General features: G+C 37.4%; 1 protein-coding gene across 1 annotated transcript; it reads left to right on the plus strand.

The window, feature by feature from the left end:
* The first annotated feature begins 4880 nt into the window (after window positions 1–4880).
* LOC123464572 (olfactory receptor 18-like) lies at window positions 4881–5860 on the plus strand. The gene has a single exon (XM_045161874.1). The coding sequence runs from the start codon at window positions 5024–5026 to the stop codon at window positions 5858–5860; it is 837 nt and encodes a 278-aa protein (XP_045017809.1). The 5' UTR covers window positions 4881–5023.
* Window positions 5861–12121: the final 6261 nt, after the last annotated feature.

Raw genomic sequence — 12121 nt, forward strand, 5'->3', positions numbered from 1 at the left:
TAATATACTCTAGATGCATCTGTAGTTATACCTCTCTACCTCTGCTGAAAACTTTCAGAAAGTCTGAAAATGAAATTTAGGGCATGGGACTCAGAGAAGAAAACCTTAATTTTGAATCCTGCTTGCTCCACTCATTCTTAGTGTGTTGTGGAGCAATTTCTTAGAATTTTGATACTTAAGATTATCAACTGAGTGATTCCTCTTTCATACAGAACCACTGAATTGGGACTAAGCAAATAATGCCTACCCTCAGTGCAATAGCTATGTGATGGATGCACAAAGAAAGGGAAAAAACTAATACAATTATGTAAAGTTTAAAAATAAAATAAAATAAAAAATAAAATAAAAAAATAAATAAATGTTAACTTAAAAAATACATAATTGATTTTGTTACTAATAATGATAAGGGTAATTGTCATGTCATCAGATTTAAATATCTTGAGATCTGATGTGGTTTCCCTACATCCCTGACTTAACATTTTATTTTTGTTTCTATGAGTACATTCTTCATAGATGAAGAGAACTGAGTGAAGCTCATTTATTTCTGATTCCCCAAAACCTATATCTTGTTGGCACAGAGTTGCCAGTCCAGGTTCGATGCACGATACTGGATGCTTGGGGCTGGTGCACTGGGACGACCCAGAGGGATGGAATGGGGAGGGAGGAGAGAGGAGGGTTCAGGATGGAGAACACATGTATACCTGTGGCAGATTCATTTTGATATTTGGCAAAACTAATACAGTTATGTAAAGTTTAAAAATAAAATAAAATTTAAATTAAAAAAAAAAAAACCCAGGTAAGTGTTGAATAAACTCTTCTCTTTTCCATAGAAACTACTTGTGAGCAATATGGCTTCTACACAGTGGGCCATTTATGCCAGTTTTCTCATCCTTTTCAGAATGTCCTGCAGGACTAGAGACATTAAAATACTGTTTGTTTCTGTCTATGTCGCAGACTTTCTTTAAGACTTGTTATTTTCCATTTAAGAGCATCTGCAGCATTCAATCACTGAGAAGTCATTGAAGAGATTTTCATGAATATGAGGGGAATAAAAGAGAAAAGAATAGGACATGTATATTTTAATGCATGGGCTGAGACTTATTTTAGGGTTTCACGTTAACTGTGCTCCAGCTCTGAGATAGGAAAGGCTTTGATCTCTCTGCCATATACTCCATGATACATCATTAAATTTTGGGCATTGTATTTTATTAATAAACATGCATGCCTGCTAACTCGCTTCAGTTGTATCCAACTATTTGCAATGCCATGGACTGTAGTCCACCAGACCCCTCTGTCCATGGCGTTTTGCAGGCAAGAATACTGGAATGGGTTGCCATGCCCTCCTCCAAGGGATCTTTCTGATCCAGGGATCAAACCTGCATCTCATGTCTCCTGCATTGGCAGGCAGGTTCTTTACCACTAGTGCCTCCTGGGAAGCCCTATTAATAAGCACACTATCCCAATAATGATTAAAATTATTTCTACAAATGACCGAGTATTGTTTCCAGTTCCCCTTTGATGCCACATATATTCTAGAGTGGGTGATAGATCTTTATGTCCAAGAAGAAGAGAAGCACAGAGAGCTTGAGATATTTGCACACATTTCACATAGGGGTGAAAGACCCAGGACTCAAATCACTGATCTGATTTTTCATGTACCAGCTCTCAGTCATCTCCACTGTGGCTCATGTGTTTCTTTTCAAACCTACTTGGGTCCCAGAGGTGAAAGGAAGGTAGAGAATTGTTTCATCCCCTTTTGGTTCAGTGAGTATCTGTGAATCACTGGACTAAGGCCACAGTTTACAGAGGTCATAATGGCACTAACACGGATGACTGTAAGGTTTTCAATGAATAATCATGCATTGCAGTACAGCTTTCAAATTTAAGGTTGAAAATATTTCCTATATAAGGTGAAAATAGTATGAATGCAGTTGACAGAATGTTATTTTTGCACTGAAACAAATATAGGGAATTAGCTTCCCTGGTGGCTCAGACAACATAGAATCTACCTGTGATGCAGGAGGCCCGGGTTCAATCCCTGGGTCAGGAAGATCCCCTGGAGAAAGAAATTGTAACCCACTCCAGTATTCTTGCCTGGAGAATCCCATGGACAGAGGAGCCTGGCGGGCTCCAGTGCATGGGATCGCAAAGAGTCAGACATGACTAAGCACAAACACACACCAAACTGGTTATGCACCCATTTTGAGAACTTAACTAATAACCACTCACGTGTTGTGTACTAATTTCCATTTGAAACAGAGAGAGGTACAAGAATTTTCATAGGATTGTTGTAAGCAAAAACTGATATAAATAAAAAATAATATATGTAATGTAAACTAAATACTTATATATAAAATATATTAAATTATATATTACTGCATTTAAATGTGTAAAATTTTTTAAAGTGAAATTAATTGATATAAATTTACTAACTGAAGAAAATGGTATCTTTCCTTATGTAATAACATGTGTCAGGAAATTGTTTGATGTAGTTGTATGTACTTCACAAGAGACTTAACCAAAATGTTGGGTAAAGAAGTGCATTCAGAGGCAATATGGATAGTATTCTATTTAGGGAAAAGTTTTTAAAAGCTGGTTATGCATAATGTGAAATGAATATTGACATTATGGAAACATTTACAAGGAAACATCTATCAAGTTCATCACACTAGTTGCTTTTGGGAACATGTATGCAGAGGAATGGGATAGAACTGAGATTCCAAGAGAAGTTCAATTTTATCATTAATGTTTCAAATCTCTATAATATGTGGGATCTGAAGCAATATTATTAAATGTTTTTATTTTAAGAATAGGTAGGGTATTAATGACAGTATTAATTGATAATACTCATGGAGATTTTTCTAAGTGTTGGGCAATATTCATTCTAAGGCAGTGTTGATCAAGCCCTGGTTCACAGAAGGGAGACCAAGACACCCACTAGTAGAGATCCTGAAACTGGTTCTGGGCTGAAGTTGGGGTAACTAAGCATTTTTAAATGAGCACACATAAGTAATTGATGAAATGGAAGTGAGAATCACTGGTCAAATCTATATAAATGATTTTTAAAAATTTCTTGAATGGTATTATTCTGTAGGTTCAATTACTATCATAATTTCATAGATAAGGATACTGCAAGATGTGTTGGGATGATTCTATTTAAATCTTTTTAATGCATTCCCTTGTCATTGCAATATTATTTGAAATAGTGAAAGTATGAATACATGTCTGTTGACAGATGAACAGGTAAAGAAAAGATGGTGTGTATATAAACAATAGGATATTACTTAGCCATGAGGGGAGATATAGTTAGGGAGGGAATCAACATGTACACTCTGCTATATGCTTTTTTTGTTCTTTGTTACATTTATATTTTTAATTGATTTATTTATTTTACTGGAAGGTAATTAAAATATTGTGATGGTTTTTGCCTTACATCAACATGATTTGGCCAAAGGTACACATGTACAACCAACAAGGACTTACTGTATAGCACAGGGAACTCTGCTCAATGTTATGTGGCAGCGTGGAGGGAAGGGGATTTTGAGGCAGAATGGATACACTTATATGTATGGCTGAGTTCCTTTGCTGTTTGCCTGAAACTATCACAACATTGTTAACTGGCTATACTCCAATATAAAATAAGAAGTTTTTTAAAAAGAGCTGTAGTTTTGAGAACTGGTAGTGGAGAAGGTGGAGAAATGTTGGTCAAAAGATATAAAATTTTGTTATAAAATGAATACATTCTGGGGCTCTAATATGCAGTCTGATGACTATAGCTAATAATTTTGTATTGTGTGTTCTTGAAATCTGCTGTGAGAGGTCTGTTTAACTTACCACATAGGCGTGTGAGCACAAATAGAAGCTATGTAAGGTGACATTAATTAATTTGATTATGGTAGTTATTCACGATTTGTATTCTGTTAAATCATCATTTTAATGAAGATTTTCATTTTTCAAAACCTCTTTTCAAAACCTTCATGTGGCACAACACAAATATATGCAATTTTATCAATCACTTCAATAAACTGAAAACAAAAAAGCAAAACAATAAGGTAGTATTATTTCACCAACACAGATTAGTGTCCAAAAAATCTAAAGTGGTCTCACACATTAGACATTTAACTGAGATGGTATGGAAACAAATAACACTGTATAAAATTAAAAAAAAATGTCAAGAGTGTTTCTAAAATTTCATTATTGTTTAGTCATTGAAATGCTCTGTACACTAATGCTATAATTATAGTCGCTGATGCTGTACGATCATGTGCACTTAATTAAACCATGCAGATCAAAGTTTTCAGTCCACCAAAGTCAAATGAAATATATACTAAGTGATTTTTAAAACAGAACCCTGATAATTGAGTAATTACTTATTTCATGAAGGAGGGAAGACAGAGAAACCAATAAGACTCTGAGTATCACCTAATAATGCTTTCTGACTGTGAACATTTTTCATTTAGAATCCAGACGTCCAAGTCCTTCATTTCATAGAGATTTTAAAAATATTCCAAATAAAGGAAATATCTAGAATTGAATTTAAATAAAATAAGATTTATACAAATATTTCATTTCTTTGAAGTATAATTTTGCATAAAGGGGAAGGGACTTTCTCTTTCTGTATTATTTCTAAAGAAGTAGGCTGTATTTAACTGAGACCATGGATGTTGTAGTTCCCTTTCACTTTTCTGTGAAGTTTTATAATCTAAGAGTTTATAAACAGACATATATAACACAGAAATCAAGGAGGAAAAATTCTAAGCAAATATAATTTGTCAGTGAGAAATATTGTTGAAGGAACAGGGATATATAATCTTAGAAATAAGTTAGTTGAATCCAAAATATGGACACAGTGCTGCATGACTGACCATTTATGTATTTCCTATTTTTCCAGTCCCCTTTTCTTTTTCCAAAGATATCCAACCTACATAGAACTGGAAATCTAACCAGTGTCTCAGAATTCTTCCTCCTGGGCCTCTCAGATGATCCAGAACTGGAGCCTTTGCTCTGTGTCCTGTTCCTGTCCATGTACCTGGTCACCGTGCTGGGGAACCTGCTCATCATCCTGGCCGTCATCTCTGACCCCCGCCTCCACACCCCCATGTACTTTTTCCTCTCCAATCTGTCCTTGGTTGACATCAGTTTCATCTCCACCACCATCCCTAAGATGATTGTGAACATCCAAGGTCACAGCAGAGTCATCTCCTATGCAGGCTGCCTGACACAGATGTCTATTTTTATCCTTTTTGCGTGTATGGATTGTATGCTTCTTACTGTGATGGCCTATGACAGGTTTGTGGCCATCTGTCACCCACTGCACTACACGGTCATCATGAACCCGCGCCTCTGTTGCTCCTTAGTTTTGGTGTCCTTTTGTGTTAGCCTTTTGGACTCCCAGGTGCACAATATGATTGTGCTACAACTTCCCTGCTTCAAGAATGTAGAAATTTCTAGTTTCTTCTGTGACCCTTCCCAACTCCTCAACCTTGCCTGTTCTGACACACTCAAAAATAGTATAGTCAGGTATATTATTGGTGCCGTGTCTGGTTTTCTCCCTACCTCAGGAATCTTTTTCTCTTACTATAAAATTCTTGTCTCCATTCTGAGGGTCCCCTCATCAGGTGGGAGGTATAAAGCCTTCTCTACCTGTGGTTCTCACTTGGCAGTTGTTTGCTTATTTTATGGAACAGCCCTAGGTGAGTACCTCAGCTCAGCTCTTTCACTATCTCCCAGGAAGAATGCTGCAGCCTCGGTGATGTACACTGTGGTCACCCCCATGCTGAACCCCTTTGTCTACAGTCTGAGAAACTGGGGCATCAAAAGGGCCTTGTGGAGATTCCTTAACAGAACAATCTCCTCTTAGGATCTGGTCACCCATTTGAGTGTAGTCTTGAAAATGTAGCAAAACTAAACCTGGTGATATAAAAATTCTACCTCTCTCATGTTATCAGTTTTGTAAGTCTTATGACCCCCTTGCCTTTCTTTGATTTACACCTGAATATTGCTTCTCTTTCATGGTTTAACATGACAGTAGGGACATTGAGGACCCTTTGTGTATCATAATCACTCCTTGACTGAATCTCATTATATCTACGGAGATTCAATAATTTTCTTTGGTGGTGCAAGCATCCTTGAAAGGTGAATCATCCCCTTTTTTGGGCCACTTTATTTTTTATTTTTATTTTTTGACATATGGTGCTTTATTATTTCAAGAAAGGTAAAATCTCAACTGAAAGATGAGAAAGGATTTATGTAGAAGGTGCTGTGACTGGTTGAACATGTCCAAAGTGGTTTGCGAAGTTCTGTACTGGAGATTTCTCACTGGACAATGCTCCATGGTTGGGTAGACAAGTTGAAGTTGATAGCGATCAAATCAAGATATTAGGTGAGAAAATAATTTGCACCAGCTTGATTATGTTTATTGCTTTGATATCTGGATTTCACATAAGTGAAAAAGCCTTCTTGACCGTATTTCTGCTTGTGATTCTCTACTTAAATGTAAGAAAAACGTTCTGTTTTTAAAACAAATTGTGACAGGTGATGTACAGTGGATACTGTACAGTAATGTGGAATGGAAGAGATCATGGTGCAAGTGAAATGAATTACCACCAACCACACTAAAGACTGGTGTTCACCCAAAGAAGGTGATGTATATGGTGGAATTGGAAAGGAGTCCTCTGTTATTAATATAAGCTCCTCCTAGAAAATCAGATGATTAATTCCAACAAGTAATGCTCCCAATTAGACCAATTGAAAGCAGTACTCCATGAAAAGCATCCAGAATTAGTCAACAGAAAATGCATAATTATCCACCTATGAATTATGAAGTTGCCTGGAATATGGCAGAAATTAGTAGAACAAAACTAATATGTTGTTCAATAAAATTCTTTGATGAAATTGATAATTGTCTTTTATTTTTACTTAAAACCAGGATAGTGCAAGACCATGTTTCTCTTTCTGGTTTTTTTTTTTTTTTTTTTTTTTTGGTTTTGTTTCTTAAAAATTTTTTTTAAATAATTTTTTTTTATTGAAAGATAATTGCTTTACAGAATTTTGTTGTCTTCTGTCAAAGCTCAACATGAATCAGACATAGGTATACATAAATCCCCTCCCTTTTGAACCTCCCTCCCATCTCACTTCCCATCCCACACCCCTAGGGATACAAAGCCCCTGTTTGAGTTTCCTGAGCCATACAGCAAATTCCCATTGGGTATCTATTTTACATACGGTAATGAAAGTTTCCATGTTACTCTTTCCATACATATCACCCTCTCTTCCCCTGTCCCCATTTCCATAAGTCATTTCTCTATGTCTGTTTCTCCATTGCTGCCCTGCAAATAAACTCTTCAGAACCATTTTTCTAGATTCTCTATATATGTGTTAGAATGCAACATTTATGTTTCTCTTTCTTACTTACTTCACTCTGTATAATTGGCTCTAGGTTCATCCATGTCATTAGAACTGACGCAAATGCATCCCTTTTCATGGCTGAATAATATTCCATTGTGTATATGTACCACAACTTCTTTATCCATTCATCTGTTGATGGGCATCTAGGTTGCTTTCATGTTCTAGCTATTGTAAATAGTGCTGCAATGAACAGTGGGATACATGTGTCTTTTTCAATTTTAGTTTCCTCAGGGTATATGCCTAGGAGTGGAATTGCTGGGTCATATGGCGGTTTTATTCCTATTTCTTCCTGCTTCAGTCTTGGAAGATTGAGCTTTTCTAAGAATCTGTCCATTTCTTCCAGTTTACCTATTTTATTGTCATATAGTTGTTCATATTAGTCTCATAATCCTTTTTATTTCTGCATTGTCTGCTGTAACCTCTCCTTTTTAATTTCTATATTTGTTGATTTGATTCTTCTCTCTTTTTTTCTTGATGTGTCTGGCTAACTGTTTGTCAATTTTGTTTATCTTCTCAAAGAAGCAGCTTTCAGTCTTATTAAACTTTACTATTGTTCCGTTCATTTCTTTTTCATTTATTTCTGCTCAGATCTTTATAATTTATTTCCTTCTACTAATTTTGTTTTTTTTTTCCCCTTCTTTTCCCAGTTGTTTTAGGTGTAAAGTTAGATTGTCTAGTCCATGTTTTTCTTGTTTCTTGAGGTAGGATTGTATTGCTATAAACTTCCTTCTTAGAGCTTCTTTTGCTGCACCCCATAGGTTATGAGATGTTGTGTTTTAATTTTCACTTGTTTCTAGAAATTTTTTTATTTCCCTTTTGATTTCTTCAGTAATCTGTTGGCTATTCAGAAACATCGTTTAATCTCCATGTGTTTTTGTTCAGACTTTTGCTTGTCTGAAAACCTTTTTATTTCTCCATCAATTTTGAATGAGATCCTTGCTGGGTACAGTAATCTTGGTTGTAGATTTTTCCCTTTCAGTACTTTAAATATATTCTGCCATTCCCTTCTGGCCTGTAGAGTTTCTGCTGAAAGATCAGCTGTTAAGCATATGGGGTTTCCCTTGTATGTTACTTGCTGTTTTTCCCTTGTTGCTTTTAAAATTCTTTCTTTATATTTAATCTTTGTTAGTTTGATTAGTATGTATCTTGGTGTGTTTCTCCTTGGGTTTGTCCTGTATGGGGCTCTTTGTGCCTCTTGGACTTGATTGACTATTTTCTTTTCCATGTTGGGGTAATTTTCATCTATAGTCTCTTCAAAAATTTTCTCATATCCTTTCTTTTTCTCTTCTTCTTCTGGGACCTCTATAATTTGAATGTTAATACGTTTGATATTGTCCCAGAGGTCTCTGAGTCTATCCTCAGTTCTTTTCATTCTTTTTACTTTATTCTGCTTTTCAGAAGTTTTCCCCACCATTTTGTCTTCCAGCTCACTGATTCATTCTTCTGCTTCAGATATTCTGTTATTGATTCCTTCCAGAGTATTTTTAATTTCAGTAATTGTGTTGTTTGTCTCTGTATGTTTATTCTTTAATTTTTTAGGTCTTTGTTAGTTGATTCTTACATTTTCTTCATTTTGTTTTCACGGTTTTGATCATCTTTACTATCATTATTCTGAATTCTTTTTCAGGTATTTTGCCCATTTCCTCTTCATTTATTTGAACACCTGTGTTTCTAGTTTGATCCTTCATTTGTGTAGTATTTCTCTGCCTTTTCATTATTTTTTTTTAACTTAGTGTGTTTGAGGTTTCCTTTTCTCAGGCTTTAAGGTTGATTTTTTCTTTCTTTAGGTTTCTTCCCTCCTAAGTTTGAACAGTGGTTTGTACAAGCTTCATATAGGGTGAGATTTGTGCTGAGTTTTTTATTTGTTTGTTTGTTTGTCCTCTGATGGGCAAGGTTGAGGGAGGTGGTGATCCTTTCTGCTGAATATTGAGTTTGTACTTTTTTTTGTTTGTTGTTTAGATGAAGCATCCTGCACAGGGTACTACTGGTGGTTGGGTGATGCCACGTCTTCCATTCAAGGGGTTTCCTTTGTGTGAGTTTTCTATCTTTGATACTCCCTAGAGTTAGTTCTCTGGTAGCCTAGGGTCTTGGCATCAGTGCTTCCACTCCAAAGGCTCAGGGCTTGATTTCTGTCAGGAACAGATTCCACAAGTCGTTTGTTATGGCATTAAATGCGATTAAAACAAATACCAAAAAAATGAGAAACCAAAATGAACCCCAGAAAAATGGCAGTTACAAAATCAGGCAAATAATAATGAAAATATTGGAATATACACATATACATATACACCCATAAGCAAAGTCAAACAGTTCAACAAAAATAAAGTACAGTAGATTGGCCTGGCAAACAAAGGAAATAAAAAATTACATTTACCAGTTAAGAACAAAACTAACTTAAGCACAAACTGGAAAGCAAAACTAAAGCAAGGTGCTAATTGGGGAATAAATTAATGCAAACAAAACTAACAAATATGTTGAAAGGAAAGGAAAGAAGGAAAAGAAAGGAAGAATAGATACGCAAAGTTAAATACAGGTAGATGAAGATTTATATATATTAAAGATTAACTGCAAGGGGAAAAGAACAGTAGAAAAGGCAAACAAAGGAATAAATGTAGAAAAAATAAAAATTAAAAATTAAAATAAAAAAAAGAGAGAGAGCAAAAAAGGAAAATTCTACAGAACTGCAAAAACCCAACATAGAGGCAGAGGTTTATAACAACCATAAAAAATGTGACTGAGAAAAAAAAAAGCTCAAAAGCTTAATTAGGTTTCATGTGCCAGTAAAATCAACAACTACAACAGAGGGGTAAAAATAGGAAATAAAAGAAAGAAAAAAATTCCAAAAGAATCTACAGAACAAGTCAAAGCATAAGAATAATAAATGTTTTTCTTGAGTCACTGCTGTAAGAGTCCTTTCCCTCACTGGGAGTCACAGCCCACCTCACTTCCCTAGGATGCCCTCCAACACTGTGCTGTTCGCTGGACCTGCTGTGGGAACAGCTCAGATTCTAATCTGGTCCTACTCCTGTGTGTTCTTGCCTTCAATGTCAACAGCTATCAGAACTAGTGCATTTTCTTTTGTGGGAGCTCTCAACGTCCTTTTATATATTCCATAGACACAGAGTTTGCCTCATTGATCATGTAGAATTTGCAGCTTGTACAGCTATAGGAAGGTTTTGGGTCTTCTTCCTTTAGCCACACTGCCCCTCAGTTTCAATTGTTTTATTTTCACTTCTGCATGTGGGTCATCCACTGGGGTTTGCTCCTGAGGCTTCCCTGGAGAACTTGGGTTTACCCTTGTGAGGGCCAGGTGTGCAGATGGTTCAGCTGCTTGAGTTGTGGGGGTTCTGGCAGCCCCAGTTACTCAGGGGAGTCAGCGGCAAGGGCAGCAGGAAATATAGTGCTCTAGAAGGGTATGGCAACCAGTATTGGTCAATATGCTCCTATATTTCTACCTGATGAACCCCCCTGAGAGAGAAGCCTGGAAGGCCAGTGTACAGGATCACAAAGAGCTGGACATGATAGAAGTGACTCTGTGCGCATAGATGCAAGACTTTTTTTTGCCTGTGGCAGCTCTGTCCCAATGAGAGTTGAGCGTGAAGGTGGCACAACTGCTTGGCTTGCAGGGACTCTGGTAGTGCCAAGTGTGCAGGGACATGGACTGCCTCTGCCACAGGTGTTATGGCCCTGTCAGAGTCTTTCTTCGAGCCTCTTGTAGCTGGTGATCAGAAGGCCTCTTTGGCCAGTCTTTCTCCATAGGTCTACCAATTCTGGTACTTAGAGGGCTCCCTTGCCTGGGGTCCTTCTTCATCATTTGGCACATCAGGCACATAGAGGGCCCCCTCCTAGCTGGGGTCTTACTCTGTAGATCGGCATGTCAGGCACTTAAAGGAGCACCCTGGGTGGGGTCCCACTCTGTAGTTCAGCTAATCGGGCATTTGATGGGCCAGCCTCTCTGTTGTTCAGCTGCCAATGCTGGCATGTGGAGAGAGAGGCTATGGTCATGGCTCCACCTCCCTATGCATGACTCGGCAGTATCACCTTGCTTCCATGGCTGCCTGGCTTTCTTCCATGGGCATTTCCCACCACAGTCTCCTCCCTCATATCCCCTCAATCCCCCTGGGATTACTCCACAATCCTTAAACTCCAGCTCCCAGTCTCTGCACCTTCCAGGGGACCTGCATCCCTGTCTAGGGTATGTATGGCTATGGCAAGGACTGCCTGATTTTCATTCCATTTAGGCTGCCACAGATCAGCTGTTTCACTCTCAGCCTTACATGTTTCTCCTCCAACTCAGACAATTGCCCTGATGTGGGGATAGGACCCCTGCTTCAGCTCCCCCACCCACCGAGGGCAGGTCCAGTCCCATTAATGCTCTTGTTTTTCCCATAATTCCTTCATCCTACCGAGTTTTGCATGGTTCTATATATTCTTTTCCACTGGTCAGGTACTTCTGTCCACTCTCAGCTGGTGTTCTGCATGCACTTCTGTGTCTGAAGGTGTATTCCTGATGTATTTGTGGAGAGAGATGTACTCCATGCCCAACTACTCCTCTGTCATCTTGTTCTCTCCCTGCCACTTAATTTTTTTAATTGAAGGATATTTGCTTTACAGAATTTTGTGGTTTTATGTTATGCATCAACAAGAATTAGTCATAGGTACACTCATGTCCCCTTTTAATACACTGAAAATTTGCAAGTTTGTCACAGTCCTT

This window comes from Bubalus bubalis, chromosome 9, assembly GCF_019923935.1.
Source record: "Bubalus bubalis isolate 160015118507 breed Murrah chromosome 9, NDDB_SH_1, whole genome shotgun sequence".
Taxonomy (NCBI): Eukaryota; Metazoa; Chordata; class Mammalia; order Artiodactyla; family Bovidae; genus Bubalus; species Bubalus bubalis.

Excerpts from the sequence above, each read along its gene's own strand:
- LOC123464572 (XM_045161874.1), top strand. The coding sequence starts at position 5,024 with ATGTACCTGGTCACCGTGCTGGGGAACCTGCTCATCATCCTGGCCGTC.